Source organism: Heloderma suspectum, chromosome 7 (genome assembly GCF_057233095.1).
Source record: "Heloderma suspectum isolate Gila_16-S chromosome 7, 16-S_ref, whole genome shotgun sequence".
NCBI lineage: Eukaryota > Metazoa > Chordata > Lepidosauria > Squamata > Helodermatidae > Heloderma > Heloderma suspectum.
In genome coordinates this window covers 106,248,096-106,270,216 of record NC_139464.1, presented here as the reverse complement: position 1 = coordinate 106,270,216, position 22,121 = coordinate 106,248,096, and the positions used below count along the sequence as shown (strand labels likewise).

Genomic DNA, 22,121 nt, shown 5'->3' with positions numbered 1-22,121 from the left:
TCAAAAGCAAATTCCTTTCAGCCATGGCAGACTTTAGGCTTCTGGATCTATGTTGTTTTTCACAAGGACCCCAAGGTCCTCTACCCAGAGCAAAGTGCAAAACTGTAGCTCAAGGAGACAGACAGAGAATTGTGGAACAAGATGCCCCTGAGCATATGCTCAACCCAGGAATTTGTTTTCAGTACCAGAACTGGAGCTCACATCCAAATCTACTCCAGTTTTCCCTCAAGCATTTTTTATTTCAGAAGCCTAATTTTGGAAGAGAAAAAATGTTTTTCCCTTGTCACTATTTTTAAAGCATAAACTGCAAATCACCTGGAGATCTCTCAGTAGGTCCCCTTCTATCACCTGCCCGCCGGCTTTAACCTCTCTCAGGTCCAAACATTTCAGTTTCCTTCTAGTGGTTAGGATTCGGTGCTCTTGCCATTATTTCAATGGTCTTACCTTATATATGGGGGCCGCGGTGGCTTAGTGGTTAAGACGCTGAACTGCAGACTGGAAGGTCAGCAGGACAGCAGTTCGAGACCCAAGTGCCGCATGACGGAGTGAGCTCCCGTCTTCAGTCCTAGCTTCTGCCAACCTAGCAGTTTGAAAGCAAGAAATTGCAAGTAGATAAATAGGTACCGCCTCGGCGGGAAAGGTAACAGCGTTTCGTGCACCTCAGTGTTTAGTCATGCCGGCCACATGACCACGGAAGCGTCTTTGGACAGCGCTGGCTCTTCGGCTTAGAAACGGGGATGAGCACCGCACCCTAGAGTTGGACACGACTGGTTGGGGACACCTTTTACGTTATATGCAGAAAACCTCCAATAAAAAATCATTACTTTTGGTCTCTTACCTGGTAGATGGCTTTGCCTGCATGAAGGAACGTGGTCAAACGTGACACATTAACCTACCTACCTAACTTGACTACTTATGTAATTATTCATATATATATATATATATATATATAGAGAGAGAGAGAGAGAGAGAGAGAAATATAGATGCACACACACACACATATCTATATAACTATATACACACACACACACACATATATATATATATATATACACACACACACACACACAGCTAGATAGATAAGTAGATAGATGTAGATACATAGATATAAATATAGATATATATAAATTAAATATAAAGCAAGTAATATCTGCAAATACAATTTGTAGCTAAACTATAACTAACCGTGCAATTCTACACATGTCTACTCAGAAGTAAGTACAATTACGTTTATTAAATATTGGATTGCCGCCTAAAACATTTAATTTTGACCAATTAAGGGAGCAATCCTACTGGGATAGGCAGCTGCCTCCAAACTCGGAAGTGACTGCCTATCCAATGCAGGGCAGGAGAAGTGCAGAGGGGATTGTCCCTGCATTTGCAGCTAGACAGCCAGTTTCGTCTGTCTAGCCACAGGAAGGTGGAGCAGGAGAAGCAGCTGCCAGATGACATGTTGGATATGTCGTACCGGCATTTGCGCCTTCCCCGCCCCGGAACGCCCCGTGGAACGCCCCATTTTTGCCGCTCTGCACTCCTCTTCTGAGTGTAGAGTGCGCGGCCTTTCCAAGCTGCCTGTGAGGCAGTGCGGGAGGGGGAGAAGGTCGGTTCTCTGGGAACCAACCTTGGAGCGCAGGCTGTAATGTAGGTTCCCAGAAACCGCCATATCCTATGGCCGTCTAGCCGCTGACTAGCGATCATAGGATTGCTCCCTAAATAAATAAGAATATATATACATTTAAAGTCATATATATAGATATAGATATAAATATAGATATAGATACATAGATATAAATATAGATATATATAAATATCCAAATGAAATATAAAGGAATGTACATGTTTACTCAGAAGTAAATCCCATTGAGCTCAATGGGGCTTCCTCCCAGGTAAGTGGGTATAGGATTGCTGCCTAAGTTACACAATGAATATATATAAGGGGAGTGGGACAGAAATCCTATATGTAAATATAATGTATAGCTAAACAAACTCTACAGTTCTCTCTCAACACTGAGCTCATGGTAAAGTGACTTCCAGGTCCAAAAAGGAAAGACCAAAGTTTGGGCGAAATTTCCCTTTGTGGATCCTTTCCCCATTTTGACAAGAGTCTTGCAGCAACTTAAAAGACCAACAAATTTGTTCTGGCATCAGTAATCTTTATTTGTTCAATAAAGCCCCCAGCAGTAAATAATAAGGAATTTTGCCTGGCTTGCTGATAGAAGTTGCCTCACAAGCCAAAGCTACAGATGTTAAGAGGCTGGCATTGTTTGTATATGTGTGTGTGTATGTGCGGGGGGGGGGTGTGTGCCCTTACCCACAAGACCAGCAGAGAGAGTTGTTAGGAAGAGGCAACCTTCACACATAGGGGCATCCTCACATGGGGATCACATCTTAATCAAAGCTGGGCCATCACAACCAAAGCCAGGGACAGCTGACACTTAGGAATCCCAGTTAACCTAATCACTGTCTTAACATCTCATCTCTTAGCTCTTAAGAGCATGAACATGCCTGCTCTTGGTATCAGCTTCTGCTCTGAAATTCTTGCACCCAGAGAAAACTTTGTCTCATCTCCCTGCCCAAATGTATGGTGCCCCATGTGAGAGATCTATTCTGCAGACTTACAGTGGTGTACAGTATTTGCCTCTTTCCTAAGAACCATAATTCTAGGGCTCCCAGATGGGGTGGGGTGGTGGGCAAATCTCTACACAGATCAAATAAGCCTTCCCTGAGAAATGTCAAGGAAAACACAAAAAGGCCAAGTGAGCTGGGGTGGGTGGGCTGAGAATCCAAGTCCCCTAAACTGTTTTATTTATCACCTTTACAAAAAAAAAAAAGCGGGGGGAAGCTACAATAACACATAATTACATTTGGTCTCCTAGTTGGTAAATGGCTTTGCCTACATGAAGGAACACAGTCAAATATAAAATATTAAGCTACCTATCTGGCCTCTATAACTAAATTAATAAGGGTTCAATCCTATGAATGTTTAGTTAGAAGAAAGTCCTTCAGCTCCCAGCATCCCCCAGCGAGCATAACTTTTTTCTATCTAAACATGCATAGGATTGCACCCTAACACTCTTGAATAGCACAATCAATATATAAATGAAGCATAAAGCAAATCCTATCTGTAAATATAATGTTTAGCTAAACTAACTATGAATCTAAGAAGCTAACACATTTAAATATATAAACAGGTTAAGCACTTATGTAAATATTTCAAAAACAACCATCTCTGGGTTGGATGCAGATTCACACTGGATCAGCTGCTCTGACAGAAGTGGATTTCCACTCCCCCTCCTTTCCACAGCAGTCCTTTAGCCCCCTGAAAATACTACACAGAGACTCAGGAAACCCTGCTGAATGAGGTGATCTGTGATCTGGGGGTGGGGGATCCCCAAAAACTGGGCAGAGGGACTTTCCATGAGGAGATCTTGGATCCAACCCTGTGTCATCGATGGTGCTCCTCAACTGTACTATCGCTGCTAGTACAAAAAGACACAACTGAGGTGATGACATCATTTGGAACTCAGAGTATTGTTGAGTAAGCATCTCTGTGACCTCAGAGGTGTTATGCATTTCTTCATCTTAAAGGAATATCCCACTTTCCCACTGAAACAGTCTGCCTGCAAGGCAGCACACGAACCTGAATTCAAAATCACAGGATGAGACAGTAAATAATTTTGGCTGGCTTGAGGCTAGGCTGGTGGTTGCCTCCAAAAGGGTCAGCCAAGATAGGTATTTCGCTGCCTGAGCCAGAGCAGCAAAGGATCCCACCTGCCCCCACAAAAAGAAAGCTACACAAAGCCAGACAAGTTATTTTGGCACCTGAGGCAGAAAGCGCCGAGTGACCTCCAGAAAAAGAAAAATGCAGAAAGCATTTTTGTAAAAACAACAACAACAACAATAATAGACCTGAGGTGGCCGCCTCACTCAGTCTCCCAACAGCCCCATCCAGCATGGCCAATGGTCAGGAATGCTGGGAGTTGTAGTACAAAACATCTGGAGGGCACCAGGTTGGGGAAGGCTGCTCTATGTAATGATACAGCTGCCAGTCCAATACCACAGGAAGAGAACTTAGGGGTTTAGGTATTGGGAGGGAGAAGGTTTGCCCTCATCAACGAGACAGGAACTGAGTGGTAGCAGAAAGAGTCAGTGGTTGTTTGTGCTTCACAGGGGCAACTCTACAAGGGGACCCCAGCGTTAAGATCAATGGCCACAAGATCAAAGTGTCACAAAACGGGGGGGACGGGGGACTGATTCATTGTCCTCCAAGATAACCTAACAGCTGTGAAAACTTCCTGCGTGTCCCTTCTACAGAGCAATAATATCAGGCTGATCTATTTTACAGGGGGATTTTCCCTGAAAAAAGCATCAGGATCTACGAAGATCCGTGCCTCGGATGCACGTTTTTGTGCTGTGGCGGTGCCCGCGAGTACAAGGTCCGTGATTCTTATGGTTCAGTCCGTGGAGACAGATGTGCTGTGTGATTTAATTGCGGCTTGGGGGGGGGTGCCCCCTTTAAAACCCATATGAAATCAAGGGGATCCCTGCTTAGGATCCATGTCTTTGCGCCGTGGCAGCACCGACGAGTGCTGGATGGTGGGTTTGTGGGCGTCCCCTTTAAAAAGCACATCAGGGTCCGTCTTTTATTTTATGGATCGGACTTTTTACCCAGCCCCCTTTCCTCGTGCCTTCTTCCTTCTGCGCCTTGTCTTTTAGACTAAACCTGAGGAGGGCGAGGAGGGTTTTGTCTGCTATGGATCAGTCTTTCGTAAGCCACTGTGAGACCCGCTGCAGCTCAAGAGCAGGGTAGAAGTAACTTCCAGTAAATAAAAGTAATTAATAAATAAACAAATAAGGGTGCAATCCTATTTTTCTCCGCTTAGACCGGGAAAAGGCCTACAGCTCCCAGCGTTCCCCAGCCAGCAACGCCTTTTCTCTGTCTGAACACGCGTAGGACTGCGCCCTAGAGGGTTTGCACGTGTCTCCTGGATTGTGTGAGCCTCTCTGCGTTCCCCGCCCAAGGCTGAAGAGGGCAGGGGCGGAAATATACGGAGTCTGTTTTTAGAGCTGTTCTGGGACGCGAGGGGCGTGAAAGGAGAGATCTCGGCAGCGCACGCGGCTCCCGCCGCCGGCTGGTCTCCCTGCAACAGCTGCCCGGGTTCAGGGCGCCGAGAGCAGCGAAGGCCTCTTCCGCCCGCCATGAGCGGCTCCAGGGGGGCTGCGGCGACGGCGGGCCTGGCGGGCCTGGCGGTCGGGGCGGCCGCCTGCTATTGCATTTGCCGGGCGACCGCCGGAAGAAGAAGACGCCGAGGAGCAGCCGGGACGGAGGGGGAAGCCCTGCAGGAGGAGCGTGACGCGGGGCCTGGCCCCGGCGGGGGACGCGGGCTGGCCGCGCCGGAGGGAAGCTCATTGCGGCGCGTGTCGGGCATTCCCGCGTTTTCTAGCGCCGTCCGGAAAGGTGCCAGCGGCCTTCAGCAAGGTGAGGCGTCGGTCGGTCAAAGGGACACCAGGAGCCTTGTTTTGCCTTAAAAGGTACTTTTCCAGGCAGTACACAAGCCTCTGGACCCGAGTCGAAACGTATCCCCACCCGCTGAGAAGAAGGCTGCTGCTCAGAGCGCCAGCCGTGCCCTCCCCCAGGGTACTAGATTGACTGATGGATTTATCATTAAATGTATTAATCGCCCATCTGGCTGGTCACCCAGCCACTCTGGGCGATGTACAGTGTAGAGTAAAACAGTTTAAAACAATACAAGTCTACAGTAGAAACATTTTCTAAAATACCCTAACCCACCCCAAATGCCTGCCTGAACAACCACGTTTGTAATGCACGGCGGAAGCTCATTAAAGAGGGGGCATGAGCACGCTCCGGGAGAGAGCGCAGGACAGGAAGGCCTGGCGTGCTATGGTCCATGGGGTCACGAAGAGTCGGACACGACTGAACGACAGAACAACAACAACAATGGCGGAGTTCCCTAGGGAGGGAGTTCCACGGAGTGGGGGCCACCACAGAAAAGGCCCTCTCCCTCGTCCCCACCAGTCTAGCTGTCCTGGCTGATGGGACAGAGAGAAGGCCATCCGAGGCTGAACTTGTTAAGCGGCCTGTCTGGTGCTGCTGGAGGCGCTCCTTAAGATAGATGCTGTTAAGGGATACTGTTACTGTTAGATGGGGTTCCTCCCCAAGGAATTGGAAGGGTCCCTACCCCAGTATTTATAAACTGCTGCCTTATTTGAGGGTGGCCCCATTTGGCTTCTAAACTGATAGGCACGCTGCCCTGAGTTCACAAGTAGTGTATAACAGTGTTGCAATGTAGCCTCACCTAACAGGAGTGCTCTTGTTCAGGCAGGGCCGGTTCGGCATAGTGAGGCGGCCACCTCATGTAAAGGTGGGGGCGGCAATGAGGCATTGGAGGACAGAGCCGTATGTGCATCATGCGCCCTTTGACCCCTATGCTAGCCTTCTGCCCTCAGTTGTGGTAGACCCAGCCAGGGTTGAAATAACATTCAACTGCGAAACATTTTGGCCTAGCCCTGTGTTCAGGGTTACAGCCACCCAGCTGTGTTTTCATCTGGGATATTATAAGCCGCTAGGGACTCAAAGAAGCCATTCCACATCACCTCCCCTGTTTTCGGCCCCCCCTCCCCCAACTGACACTCAACATTCAAGGCTAGTGAGCATGCTGTCTTCATGGGGCTGTTTTGGTTGATTTATTATTTTTTTTTGCCTCCATATGTTTTTTGAAATATTTGTGAGCATGTATGCGTGTGCGCATCTCCAACTCCCAGGTTCCTTAATGCATGCTGTTACCGCCCTCTTGTTTCTCAGTGGCCCCATTTAGTCTTCAGTCCTGTTGGCATTCACCACCTGAGACTGCTGTTGGAGGGAGTGACTTAATTGTGAAAAGAGTCTACTTGCCATTAGCTAGGCCATTTTATAGACACACTTCGTTTATCAGTATATTTGCTTTTGTGATTTCCAATGATTTCCATAGTTATATTCCATAATTGTAGGAATAGTCACAACTCCCCAGTGCCAGGTCTAAGTAATTTTATCAACTAATAAATTCTGGAGTAATAACTGCCATAATTATAGTAATAATGATAACAACTACTACCACTACTACTATTTCTAAGATTCCTTAGATGCCTTTCTGGGGGGAAAAAAGACTCATGGTGACTTATAACAAAATCCAAACATACAAAATTTAAAACAGCGAAAACAACTACCCACTAAAATACAACTACCCTCTAAAACAACTAAAACGTCAGTGACAACCATAAACAATTTAACTGATGCATTAAACAGCCCACGATATGCCATCAAATGCCAGGAAATAGAACCACAGTTCTGTTCAAGCATTATTTATATGAATATTGTTTATATAATTTTATCTGTAGGGCCTGCCCTGTTGCTAATGGACAGTTTGGCATGCAGTCTACTATTGAAAATAGCAGAAGGGGGTGATATGGTATGTACTTCACCCCATGTTATGTTACTGATTAGCACTCCATTTTGGATTGTTTGTTGTGCAACAGATTATACCTAATTAAAGAGAGACAAGCTTCCCCGTGTCCGACCACATGGTGTTCATGCCCCTCTTTCTAACAATTGTTTTGCCCTGCCTCTTTCATTAGAGGCTTTTTCCTTAAAACAAAAACCTACTTTTGTTCAAACACCCACTAACCATACATTGCTAATGTATTAGAGATGTTGTTTTGTACCATGCACAACTCCAGGTAAGTCACAACCCTATTTTAAATTCCTCCCTTTTCACACAGTTTTAAAGGTGGCCTGCACAAAACTGAACATATGAAATATTATTAAAATAGAAAGAAACCGAAGCCTACAATCCTGGGAGGAGAAAGCACACATTGTATAGGAAATGCATGACATGAAATGAAATTTAAAACATGCAACAGGGAAGACTGGTTCAGAATACCTGTCCTTAGGTGCAGAGAGGATAACATTAATCACTTAATTCTGCTTCATAAAAATCTAGTAACGTAGGACTTTTTATGATAGCCATTTTACATATGGAGCATTGGGGCAGAATTAGTAATTTGCCCATTGCCCCCAAGTGTATCTGTGACAACTAATATTTTATTTAATGTGTTTTTAGTTCAAGCATTTTTACCACTCTTCAGCTAAAAAGGCTCCAAAAGCAAATTGCAAAGATATATAATGAAACAGCCCCTGCTCTCCTGCTTACAAGACACAGCACAAAAGGAAAAGGGATTGGGTGGGAGGAGGGAAAAAGCAAACCCTGGCTCTAGTTATTAGTTACAAAGTTCTTATAACAACCTGCTAAAATGGAAACAGGTCAAAGAGGAGGAAGAGCCAAATGTTGCTGGTCTCTCAGCAGAGCTGATGGAGGGTCCTCACTTCCCATCTCTCCCTCTACTGCAGCCTGATGCAGTCAGGTGACAGCTGATGGAGAGAGCAAAGAAATGGAGCTGGCTTCTCATCAGAGCTGATGGAGCAGCCCTGCTTTCCTTCTCTTAACCCAGTCTTCCATGTCCAACTTTCTGTCATTAGGCTATAACTGTTCAGGAAATGACTGCATAAAGTGTCAACAAGGAGTTTAAAGCCCAAACATGGTTTTGAAATGTCAAATGTTAAAACACGTTACAAAGCTTTGAAAACAACCATTTAATTAGCTATTTATTAAATTTATAGCGTATGTTGATTTTATTTTATTTATTTATTTATTAGTTATAGCCATCTTTCCACTAAAAATAGTGCTCAAGATGGCTTATGAGGCATGTTATAGCTTATATTGATTATACATTCACATCTAAACACATATTAACCACTGTATACTAATGCAGCTTTCCAATTAAAGAGTGTAGAGACAGTTGCTAATGTTCTCCATCCTGCCCCCTCCACTGCCATTCTTTCCCAATTAAATTACCGCTATAAAAAAAAAATGTTAACTTTGGGTGGTGTGTATTTCTAAAATTAGCAGGCATGGATCTTCCAAAATCACCCCATGGTCTGGAGATGCATCACATACAGAATCTTATTAATTTACTTGAGTCTACCGAGGATCCTTCAATTCAGGAACAAGTCTTGGTTACACTGAGCAACAGTGCTGCATTCTCTGTAAATCAAGTAAGTATGGCTCTTTATTAGTGTTAAGCAATGCATAAAGAAAATAAAACTATAAAAGACAAAAAAGATAATGTAATAACCATATAAAGAGTAAAACAATGCAATTTATATTTTGAGAACAGGAACACTTGATCAAAAGGTGGGGTATAAATCTTCAAGATAAAATAAAATCTTACTGTAACCTACTACAAACAGTGTTAGAAAAGTGTTACTTTGACTTCTGTTATGTAATCATAATTCTAAACCAAGTATTCTATGCCAGGAATAATATGCACACAGCTTCTGTAGCTACAGTGATATAGTCCTAAGGAGATTGTATCTGGCAGTGTGTTGAAGACTCCAAGGCTTGTGGTCTTGGGGAACATCAATATACATGCCAAGGCCACCTTGTCTTGGCGGCTTGATATTTCATGGCTGCTCTGACAACCATGGGCCTCTCTGAAAATCTACCCCAAGACATGTGGCAGGATATACATTGGCCTTGCTTTTCTGTTCTGCTTTAGGGAACAATAATACATATATGGAGAAGCTAGGAATAGCTCCATTGTCATGGGTGGATCATTATCTCGTCAAAACCGAACTATTGGACACTCTTAGCCCTTGTAGGAGTGGTGGAACAATTTTAACCATCCACTCCTGGGGGCTGATGGATTTGGATGGTTTCCTAAGGTCTCTTAGACAGTTTCATATAGCTTTAGCCAGTAGTTCTGCCAGGGCCTCGGTCTCTGCTTGGAACGGGGAGATGACCTGGGCCATCAATATGTTGTTCCGAAGCATCCTTGCTGCAGTTCTAGAGCCATATTGGCACCATGATATCCTGAGGGCTATGAAATGGTTGGGTTATCAACTAGAATGCAGGTGCCCAAAATCTTGCAATGAACACGGTCAGGCACAGGTGAGGAACCACCTTAGTGCTTACTCTGTGGCAGCGATGGTGAAGAAAACCTTATTTCTCCGCTACCATTGCATCTGCACAATGTTGGCCAGCCGAGCTGTTTCAGGTGGTGAAAAGCCCGCTCTCCATAGAATTTGGAGATGAGATGGAATTCTTGAAGGCGCTCTGTGACCAATTTGTGTTACATTTTGCAGACAAAATCACTTACATCCATTCCAGTTTAGATGCCATCATTTTGACAGAGTCAGAGATATATGTGGATAGGGTTCCATCTAGTCATGATATTTTGGATAGCTTTCTGCTTGTGCAGCTGGATAATGTGCACAAGTTACTTGGTAGCTTAAAACCCAACACCTCCTCTTTGTATTGGTGATCTTCCTGGATATGAAAATCTGCCAGGACTGGGCTTACCATCTGGATCTCAGAGATAGTTAATGCCTCTCTGAGAGAGCATGTGCTTCCCCCTGCACTTAAGGAGGCAGTGGTTAAACCCTTGTTTAAAAACTTGTTTAATTTTCTTGATTCTGCATAATTATTATCCAGTATCTAATATGCCATTCTTAAGCTACTGGATAAGGCGGTGGCTTCCAACTCCAGGTGGTCTTGGATGATACTGCTTATTGGATCTGTTCCAGCCTGGTTTCCAGCCTGCTTTTGAGACAAAAACAGCCCTGGTTGTCCTTGTAGATGACTTGTGCCAAGGAATAGACAGAGGGAAGAACAACACTGTTAGTTTAGCTGGACCTTGCAGGGTCCTTTGATACCATTGACCATGGTATCATTCTGGGATATCTAGCTAAGGTAGGACTGGAGGGGCACTGTGTTACAGTGGCTCTGGTCCTTTCTGGACAGCTGGTGCTGGGGGACTCCTGTTCCACCCCCTTCTGGAGAAAGCAGACCTTGTTACAGTGATCCATGCTCTGGTTACATCCAGAGTACACTACTGTAACATGGTCCACATGGGGCTGCCTTTAACATGGTTCAGAAGCTTCAGCTGGTTTTGCTTGCAGGGGCTAGGTGACCAGAACAAATAACACTGATTCTGTACACTTTGCCTTGGTTGCCAGTGCATTTCTGGGTTCAGTTTTAAAGTGGTGGTGGCCACCTTTAAAGCCCTAAACAGCTTTGGACCAGATTATTTGAAGGACCACCTGCAGCTGTATGAACTTGCCTGGGCCATGAGATTGGCCACACAGGCCCACATGGAATGCCTACCATGGGATGCACACTTGGCTCCCTCCCTGTTTTTAAATAAGCTTTAAGGACTTGGCTGTTCCAATCTCTTTTTAAATGCATGTATGCCCGCTTTTATTTTAGAAATGGGAGTTTGTTTTGGTGTTGTTTTAAATGTTTCAGGCTGCTGTGTTTTATACTTTATCATTTCAAATTTTTCTTTGTAAACCACCTAGAGAAGACTCTGCATCAAAAGGTGGTCTAAAATATTTTAAATAAACATTCCGCATCTAAACACTAGATCTTGTAGAGTGCTTGAGATTCTTTCTCACTGGGCCTTGGTTAAAGAAATGCAGAAGTGGTCATTCGTAATTGGCAAAGGAATCATGCACAGCATTAATTAGGATCCAAACAGCCCTGTGCATGAGCAGAAAGCACTTCCACAGGCACATGTGGGGTGTCACAGATTCCCTCTCTTCCCAGCTGCATTCCCCTGAGCCATTCCAGAGGGTGCCATGGCCCTGAGGAGTGGTTTGGGGGATTTGGGAAAGAGGGCTAGAAAAGCGTTTGTGTGCACATCCCTTTGGAAATAATCTATACTGTTGGCCTTGTTTGGACATAATGGCAGTGTCTGGCAGCAAATTGTGGGTTAATTAACCCATGAATTGTGGGGACATGTGCTGAGCCACAAGTGAGCTGCTATCTGTTTCTAATAACAACCCTTGAATGCCACATTTGAGGGTTGTATCTCTGACATCCAAACAGGGGCACTTGGGGTTGTGGTGGGTTAAACAACCCCATTAACCCATGGCTTGTTCTTGGGTTAATGGTGCAGTGCATGTCCCTACAATTAATGGGTTAATTCACCTACAATTTGCCACTGGACGCTGCCATACGTCCAAACAGGGTCTGTGTGTCTTACATTTTCAGTGTCTTGTCAGCTTTGGAAAGTTTATTCTTGCCCCCAGATTTAGTCATGCTTAGAGTAGATTCACTGAAATCATTGGGAAAAGTAAGTCATGACTAATTTAAGTCCCATTTATTTCAGTGGAACTACTCTAGGTATGGCTAAATCTGGATCCAGTCTTATGAATAGTTATTTTCACATATCAGAAAGAAGTAAAATTCAATTGTTTAAATATATTCTTTGTTGATTCAGGCAGAATTTACATTCCAGTTAAGAGGAATTTGCTTGACTCTAGGAATTAAGATAATTAAATACGGCATATTTTTCTCTGTTTAACTTGTAGGATATCATTCGAAATTTAGGTGGCCTCTTTGTTGTTGGAAAAATGCTTTCAGTTCCTGTCACTAATGTTAAACAAAAAGCACTGAATGCTCTTAATAACTTGAGTATGAATATTAAAAATCAAGAAGAGTTAAAGGTAAGTTTAAAATAACTGTGTAACAAAAAAAATGTAAATAAAATTGAAGTGGGTAAAGCACCTTTAGTGCAATCCCAGTTATATTCAAATCAATCAGTTTTCCTATTGACTTCAATGTGATGCTAACTTTGTCCTTAATGTAAGATACTGATGAAGTAAATTTATTTATTTATTTATTACATTTATATCCCGCGCTTTTTCCTCCTTAAAAATTATTATTACTATTATTTATTACATTAAAATATTTGATATACTGCCCTTCAGTTTAAAACTGCCGGTACAGACCTCACAGTGATAATATCAAAATAACAACTAAAAGTGGCATAGCATAAAAAGAATTTAAAACCCCATCAGTAACAGCAAAATATCAGCAGATTAAAACCAGCTAGATGACAGGCTGGAGGGCCAGGGTAAATCAAAAGGTCTCTGCCTTGCACCGGGGGGATATCCAGTTTGCTGCCAGATGAATTGCCCTGGCACCACAAAGAGCCATAATCTCTGGTCACCGCTCACCTAACGTTTGAAGGTGAGGGGGCCTCTGACAAGTGCCTCTGATGATGAATGAAGAAGGACTGTGAGTGGAAAACTGGGATGATCTGCTAATTTTGGCTCAAATCCACACTAAAACACATTGAGTTCTGATACTGTTCATATGATGGTGTTGAAGTACATATGTTGGCATGTTGATTTAGCATTGGTGTTCAGATCGCAATAAAGCAGTTTTGCACTTTAACTGGCTCTGAAATAGGCATTATGGGACTTAAAGCTGTACAGTCAGTGTTGTTGTTCTTCTATTAAGGATACCTCTTAAACTTCTGCTGAGAAGAAAAGATCTGACCATACATTTAGAATACACTAACTGAAGATACCTAACCTTGAGAAATGATTTTTCCAGATATAAAATAGTAGCATACGCTGTATCTCATATTAAAAATCAATCTAATATATCTAATTTAGTTGCACTACTTTAGCTTATTTGTTCTTAATTTTGTTGTTGAATATAAAGATTTGAACAATTCGACTATCATGCAGACCTGTGCACAAGCCATTTGCCACTTTGAGAATCTCATATATTTGGCTAGAGTAACTGGAAGCCATGTCATGAAACCCCTCAATTCATATACTACCAAGACTTCTTTAAATCCACAAGGTTGTCTGAACTGAAAAGATTCACTACATCCTTGCCAATTCTCAGCTTCCCAAGGTACACTCTGGTGCTGATCACTTACCTGCCTACATCTGTTTTGCACCTAGCTGTGGGCAGCCTGCCCCATTGGATGTTAGCCCCTTAGCTGTCACTCACAGCCCACCTGATTAGATAACATAAAACACTGAATATTTTGTCCATGAGTTATCACTTCCCAATCATGCTAAGAAGTTCCATCGAAGTGACCTTGACTCACCTATGTAAACATATTTGTTACATTAGACTGCTCAGTATAGACTTAGACCAGTAACCTGTTTTGTTTTCTTTGATAACGCAAACTTACTGACTTTATCTTATTTAGCTTTTCTTCTTTAATAAACTTGATTTATTTTGAAACCTGGGCTGGACTGGATTCGTATATCTCATAAGGGGACAAATTAGTCTGCTTGAGTTACATTACCATCTTTAAGTTAATGGGAGATAAGGAGAGGTGACAGGCTGATGCTGACCAGCAGGTGACTGGAAGCTTGGCTGGCAAGACCCCCTGTCCCCAAGTACCTAAGCCGTACATCGTGGAAAGCGCGGTCAACCCCAACATAGGCTGAATAAGAGGGCGTGATGGCAATTATAAGGTGGAACACATACTGCCTTACAAGCCAGTAGAAGACATGTCTGCCTTACAGAGTTGCTGTTGGGATGGTGGTCTCCTTGCCTTCACAGTAACATCTTATTTATTGCTGGAAATTGTGTTAGATGTTTTTGTTTTCTCTCCCTAAGGTATATATTATCAAAGTCTGTGAAGAAACTGATTCATCTCCATTGAACTCTGAACTGCAGTTAGCTGGGCTTCGATTTTTGACCAATATGTCTGTTACCAATGACTATCATTACATGATGACTAGCTCCATATCACGCTTTCCTCATTTGCTTTTGGAAGGAAATGAAAGAACACAGGTATGATATCTTACTGTTCTATCATAAATTAGGAGACGGGAACTCTTTAGTATTCTGCTGCTCTTGCTTGACAAAATCCTTTAAGTTTAGCTTATCTGTGTATCTGTCTAAATTACTTTGCAAATAAATATTGCAAACGAGATAAATATTAACAGCGTGGGAAACGTTTTCTTGCTAATTTTTTTTTCTTGCCATAGAGTACATTTTAAAAAGTGGGAAGGAATATGCCCATTTGACTTTTCTGAACTCCAGAGCCACAAGCCAACTCAAAAGAAAATCTTAATCAACCCTAATTAGACAAGTGGTTTGAACCACAGCATTAAAGCAATTGCATGTCAGTCATTCAAAGAAAAAGATGTTGGATTAAGTCTACCCCATCTAATATTCTTTTTCCAGTTCAGAGTAGTAATGCACCAGTACCACAAGATGGCACTTCATGACTCAGCTTTTAGAGAACAATTTTACCGTGTGTGTGAAATAACAGAGAGGAGTTCGTTTTGACTGGTGTAAAACAGTGAATAGATTACACTAGCTCTTTAAGTTATAGACCCCACTTCTCCCCCATTAAGCATTAGAAGGAAGCACAATTCCCCAAGAACTCAAGGCTGAACTATACTTCTGAGAAATGGCTATGAAGCTGCAGGGCTCAGTCCTGGGCCCAGTGCTCTTCAACATTTTTATTAATGACTTGGAGGAGGAGGTGCAGGGAATGCTGATCATATTTGCAGATGACACAGAATTGGGGGGGATAGCTAATACTTTGGAAGACAGAAACAAAATTCAAAGTGATCTGGATAGACTGGAGCGCTGGGCAGAAAACAACAGAATGACATTTAAGAGGGATAAATGCCAAGTTCTGCACCTAGGAAAAAGAAACCAAATGCACAGTTACAAGATGGGGGATACGTGGCTCAACCACACTACAAGCGAGAAGGATCTTGGAATTATTATTATTATTATTTATTATTTATTTCATTTCTATACCGCCCAATAGCCGAAGCTCTCTGGGCGGTTCACAAAAATTAAAACCAAACAACACACAATAAAACAATTTAAAATATATAGAACATTAAAACCACAATGTAACAATACAACCACAATAAAACCTAGCAGCAGTACAGGAGTTTAAAATACAGATTGAAAACAGCAAAGATAAAAATTTAGAAAGCTAAAATGCCTGGGAAAATAAAAAGGTCTTCACCTGGCGCCGAAAGGAGTACAATGTAGGCGCCAGGCGAACCTCACTAGGGAGCTCATTCCAGAGCCGGGGTGCCACAACAGAAAAAGCCCTCCTCCTAGTAGCCACCCGCCTCACTTCCTTTGGCAGGGGCTCACGGAGAAGGGCCGCTGATGATGATCTTAAGGTCCGGGCAGGCACATATGGGAGGAGGCGATCCTTCAGGTAACCTGGCCCCAAGCCGTTAAGGGCTTTGAATGTTAACACCAGCACTTTGAATCGGGCCTGGAAATGGACTGGCAGCCAGTGCAGCTGGAAAAGTACTGGCGTAATATGAGCTCGCAGGCCAGTCCCTGTTAACAATCTTGCTGCCCTATTTTGGACCAGCTGAAGTTTCCAGACCGTTTTCAAAGGCAGCCCCACGTATAACGCATTGCAGTAATCCAGACGAGAAGTTATCAGAGCATGGATAACTGTAGCTAGGCTATCTCTGTCCAGATAAGGGCGTAGTTGGTATACCAGCCTAAGCTGATAAAAAGTGCTCCGTGCCACTGAGTTCACCTGTGCCTCAAGTGACAGTTCTGGATCCAAGAGCACCCCCAAACTACGAACCTGATCCTTTAGGGGGAGTGCAACCCCCTCCAGAACAGGTTGAATATCACCTAGCCGGGCAGACGAACCACCCACTAACAGTACCTCCGTCTTGTCTGGATTGAGTTTCAGTTTATTAGCCCTCATCCAGTCCATTACCGTGACCAGGCACTGGTTCAGAACAGTCACTGCCTCACCTGGTTTTGATGAGAAAGAGAGGTAGAGCTGGGTGTCATCCGCATATTGATGGCACCTCAGCCCACACCTCCGGATAACCTCCCCCAGCGGTTTCATGTAGATGTTAAACAGCATGGGGGATAAAATAGAGTCCTGTGGAACCCCATGGCACAATTGCCATGGCACAGAGCAATAATCCCCCAGCACCACCTTCTGGAATCGGCCATCCAAGTAGGAGCAGAACCACTGTAGTGCAGTGCCTCCAACTCCCAACCCAGACAACCTATCCAGAAGGATACCATGGTCGATGGTATCGAAAGTCGCTGAGAGGTCCAGGAGAATCAACAGGGTCGCACTCCCCCTGTCCCTCTCCTGGCAGAGGTCATCCCACAGGGCGACCAAGGCAGTTTCCGTTCCAAAACCAGGCCTGAAGCCCGATTGAAATGGATCTAGATAATCCGTTTCATTCAAGAGTGCCTGGAGCTGTCCTACAACCACCCGCTCAAGCACCTTGCCCAGGAAGGGGATGTTGGCCACTGGCCTATAATTGTTAACATCCTCTGGGTCCAGGTTAGGCTTTTTCAGGAGTGGTCTAATTACTGCCTCTTTTAAAGCAGCAGGCACCACTCCCTCTCTCAAGGAGGAATTTACAACCTCCTGGACCCAGCCGGACAACCCCTCCTTGTTTGATTTAATAAGCCATGAAGGGCAAGGGTCAAGCACACAAGTGGTCGATCGGACTTGGCCAAGCACCTTGTCCACATCCTCAGGCCTCATTAACTGAAACTCATCCAATAAAACTGGACCAGACGGTGCTCTGAACGCCTCTACCAATTGTTGTCGATCACAAGCTGAATATGAGCCAACAATGTGATGTGGCTGCAAAAAAGGCAAATGCTCTTTTGGACTGCATTAATAGAAGCATAACTTCCAAATCCCCGGAAGTACTAGTTCCCCTCTGGTTAGGCACTGGTTAGGCCTCATCTGGAGTACTGTGTCCAGTTCTGGGCACTACACTTTAAGAAGGATACAGACAAACTGGAGAGGGTTCAGAGGAGGGCAACAAAGATGATCAGGGGACTGGAAACAAAGCCCTATGAAGAGAGACTGAAAGAACTGGGCATGTTTAGCCTGGAGGAGAGAAGACTGAGGGGAGATATGATAGCACTCTTCAAGTACTTGAAAGGTTGTCACAGAGAAGAAGGCCAGGATCTCTTCTTGATCATCCCAGAGCGCAGGACACGGAATAATGGGCTCAAGTTACAGGAAGCCAGATTCCGGCTGAACATCAGGAAAAACTTCCTGACTGTAAGAGCAATATGAAAATGGAACCAATTACCTGGGGAGGTGGTGGGCTCTCCCACACTGGAGGCGTTCAAGACGAGGCTGGACAGCCATCTGTCAGGGATGCTCTGACTTGGATTCCTGCATTGAGCAGGGGGTTGGACTCGATGGCCTTGTAGGCCCCTTCCAACCCTACTATTCTATGATTCTATGAATCTTATGTTAAGAATGGGTGGAAAGAGGGCAGGGTCTCAGAAGACAAGGGATATTGCCACTCCTGCTGCATTGCAGCTCAGATTAACTTGTGTTGCTGCTGAGTGCAGAAGCATGCTGATAACCCATCCTGTGCATGTTTACGCAGAAATAAGTCCCACTGAGTTCATATTTCAATGGGACTTAACTTGTAGTAAGGGGAAATCCCATTACCAGAAATGGGGCTTAGATAGTTTCCCTATTTTTTCTTGTTGTAATTTTATTAGGTTGGATCCAGACTTGCTGTTCCAAGAATGGAAGGGCTCCTTTTCATTTGCAGAAGTGAGTCTAATCCAGTGGAGGCTCACCATTTCTGCAAGTGGAAAGCGGGATGAAGCGATTTTCACTGATTTATCCTTCAGCTCCCAGGACATTCTGAACTCCACCTGCAGGAGTTTACAGTCTGTGGAACTCTGGATCTAGCCCATTGTTGGGATATACATTTATCAAATATGTATTTTATGTTCTTAACTTGAAGTTTGTAAGCCACCCTTATACATTTTATTGAAAATCAGGATTTAAATGTTTTATTTCTTTTTTTATTTAATTCCATAAACGAGTAAAATAAACCTTTTCCTTTATTATAGGTCCAGGTTCTAAAATTGCTTGTGAATTTATCAGCAAACCCAGCTATGGCAGAACATCTTCTTAATGCTCAGGTAAAGCTACTTTTTTCTGTATGCCTTCGAAGATTCTTGTTTGAATTCTTGATTCTTGTTTTAACTTTGAATTAAAAAATTAAGCTAAAGATGAAAGATTAGAGGTAAGAAATATTCCAAAATAGTAAATAAAAATACCAAGAAAGAGTATTAACGTTTAACAATTTTTTTCTGGCATAAGCTTTCATGGACTATAGCCCACAGAAACTTATACCAGAATAAATTTGTTAGGTTTTAAGGTGCTACAAGACTTTTTGTTGTTTTTGCTACAATAGACAAACACAGCTATCCCTCTGGATGTTCCAGGAGATAGTGGTGTAACATTTCCGAAAATTTTGAGCTCATGAAATAAAACAGTTTTTTTCCGTTTTTTCCTGGAAAAATCAGAAATTTTGGAAAATAAAAAATAATCAATACTTATTTTTTAGTGCTTTTGACAGATCTAAAGTCTTAAAGCAATAGACAGCCTTCCCGAGCCGGATGGCCTCGAGATATTTTGAACTTGAGCTCCCATCAGCACCAGGCAGCATGGCCCATGTTCAGGAATGCTGGGCACTGTAGTCCAAAACACCCAGAGGGCACCAGGATGGGGAGGGCTGCTTTGGAAACATAAAGCAGCCTTTCTGTTCCTAAAGTTATTTTATGTATGACTTAGTTTGCTCCTAAAATTATTATATTTTAAAATGTTTAAAAATAAGCTCAGTAAATTTAAAATTGTCCGAATAGATTAGAAATACATTAAATGGCTGCTACAGCATCAGAAACACAGCACTCTATAGAACAAAAACCAAGCTGTCAAGAATGCACAATGGTGACGCTATTCACATGTTGGGAAACTGAGCAAAAATGTCTATCAGTAAAATATACTTTAGATCAATAATTTGAATAAGGAATGAAAGAACTAACTATTCTGGGAATCTTACAGGGAGGATTAAAAAATATTTTTCCCCATGGCTTATTTCCAAACATCTTACATCCTTAGTCTTTCTATAAAAGTGTTCTTATTACATAGTTTTTAGAAATCATGTTGTGCTGGGTAACAATATATTGTTATTGGTGTAAAGGCTGGGTAACAATATATAAATACTTTGCCTTAAATTCTAAAAATATTTCATAATCCAAAGCTATTCAATTTTCCCAGTTGGTATGACATATTCTTGCTATACAGCCATTAATAGTTAGTCCTATGCATGACTACTCAGATGTAGATTCTGTTGAGGCTAATAGGACTTACTCCCAGATAGTTTCACATAGGATTCCAGCCTAAGATTCTTAAGCAGGGATAGGGGCCATGGTGCCTATTGGCACCAGTGTGCCCCTGGACACCTTTCTTGACAAGGTATCCTACTCCTCTGTGGGGGGGTTTAAATAAACACATTTTCTTACTGGCAGCTGGGATTACTATGAAATAGGTTTCTGTTGCTGCTGAAAACTATGGGTTCAAATGAGTTTTTTAGTGTGTTGAAGCTCAGACACCACCTCTGCTTTGTGTTCAGACTTTTTGCACAGGTTACTTGTCCTTTGCCACACCTCCCATAGTAGCCATTTTGTAGTGGTGCCCAGGACAGTTTCTTGAATTATCAAGTGTTCCCATGGCCCAAAATGGTTGGCTACCCCTGCCCTTCATGCCTTTAAAACTGTACTTTGCTATAAGCTATTCAGTGTGGATTTTTGAACATTTTAAATGACCAGTCATTTATTGTGTATTTTAATCCTCTAGGCACCTTTCCTATTATCTTTGTTTGATAGCTGCATAAACAAAGATGTTTTGCTCAGAGTACTGATGTTTGCTACAAACTTGACAAAGCATATGAAAAAGGACAAGAGTGCTACTGTCCGCGATCAACACAGTGAAGATTCAATTTTTTCTGTTCTTGTGGGGAATTCTACACTGTTTGCTCAAAAACTGGCATCTTTATTGTACCATCAAGACCCAGAAGTCAAAGAACAGGTTGCAGAACTAATAATGCAGCAGTGCTGAAATCCAAGATTGGGTTTAACTGTACAATCTACAGACTCCTCAGTCCTGTATGATGTGAAAGACTTAAGACTGCCACAAGCAGATATTTATGAATGCGGGAGCTTTTCTATATACATGGACCTCCTGCACATACAATGATTTTCCCATTCACTGTAACGGTCAGGACAGCTGTAGCAAAACTGCATTCCCTTTTGCATGTATGAAAGTGTCTGCAGCCCCAAAGGAGACCAGCATGTAAAAGAATGGCATATGCACACTGGAATAATTAAGCTGTAGATGAGGGGTGGGGAATGTGTAGCCATCCAGATGTTGTTGGACTCGCACTCCCATCAGCCCCACCCAGCTGGGCCAAAAATCGGGGATGAAAATGTTAGAATCCAACAACATCTGGAGGGCCTCAGGTTGCCCACTCCTGCTTTATATTGTTACCGTTCTGCAATGTTACTGACCACAATTTAACTTTTAGAAAGTGCAGTGCTAGTTTTTCTGTGGAATTGCTTCAGCATAACTACCTCAGAAACCCACCTGTTCTCATTTAAAGATTTCTAAAATATAGACCTTGGTATATAATTCTTAGTGTTGAAAGAATCTGATCCTGGAATATTTTACCTATTCCAGGTAAAGGAATAGGTTTTACCTATTCCAGGTACAGACTTGCACAGGTGTGGGCTTCTACACTGAACTTAATAGAACAGGAAGCTCCATATAGATGTGATGATAAAGTGGACGGGGGACAGCTTGTCCACTGCAAGCTTTTGGGGTGCAACACTGACTTTATTACTGTACTACCATCAGCATCTCATGTGCTGTGATGTGTTAACATAGCTGTTTCCTATGCCTACATCAAGAACTTGCATACAACAAGTATTAAGGTTGGATTATAGGAAATAATCAGATTGAGCACTTAACAAATATTTATCTATTGCCTAACTTAAGCCCTCTGGAAAGAACAATTACAGCCCCACAAAACTTAAATGTACAGCAACGATTGCCCAGTGAGTCAGATTCTATGGTTAGGTTTATTGGTTAGAAAACTTGCATCTAAATTACATCAGATGTCATACTTTACAAAAATAGGTATTTCTCACTCTACCTTGTAGATGAATGCGGGAACAACCTCCACTGAAAATAAGCTGCTATAAAGCTCCAGCGCTCCCAAGCCATCACTTGATGTTGCCACTATGTGAGAGTTCCCCTTAATTTGTAGCTCGGACTCATATAACTAAAGGAAAAGTGGAGTGGAGCAGTACTTTGAGATTACAAATAAATGAGTGTGGTATTTAGAATGAAATATAGTGGAGCTGCTGCACTGCTACTAAAAAAAAAGAGAAAGGAGT

The 22,121-nt window shown here is 43.0% G+C and overlaps 1 protein-coding gene across 2 annotated transcripts; it reads left to right on the top strand.

Moving 5' to 3' along the window:
* Positions 1-4,938: 4,938 nt before the first annotated feature.
* Positions 4,939-22,091, top strand: ARMC10 (armadillo repeat containing 10). Of its 2 annotated transcripts, none has more exons than XM_084811490.1 (6): positions 4,939-5,479; positions 8,961-9,109; positions 12,428-12,562; positions 14,487-14,663; positions 18,732-18,803; positions 20,524-22,091. In XM_084811490.1, exons 1-6 carry the CDS (start codon positions 5,200-5,202, stop codon positions 20,782-20,784), a joined length of 1,074 nt encoding a protein of 357 aa, XP_084667616.1. In that variant the 5' UTR covers positions 4,939-5,199; the 3' UTR covers positions 20,785-22,091. The 2 variants fall into 2 exon arrangements, with proteins under 2 accessions (XP_084667616.1, XP_084667617.1); XM_084811491.1 differs by having other exon boundaries at positions 4,949-5,479; positions 8,964-9,109.
* The last annotated feature ends 30 nt before the right edge of the window (positions 22,092-22,121 follow it).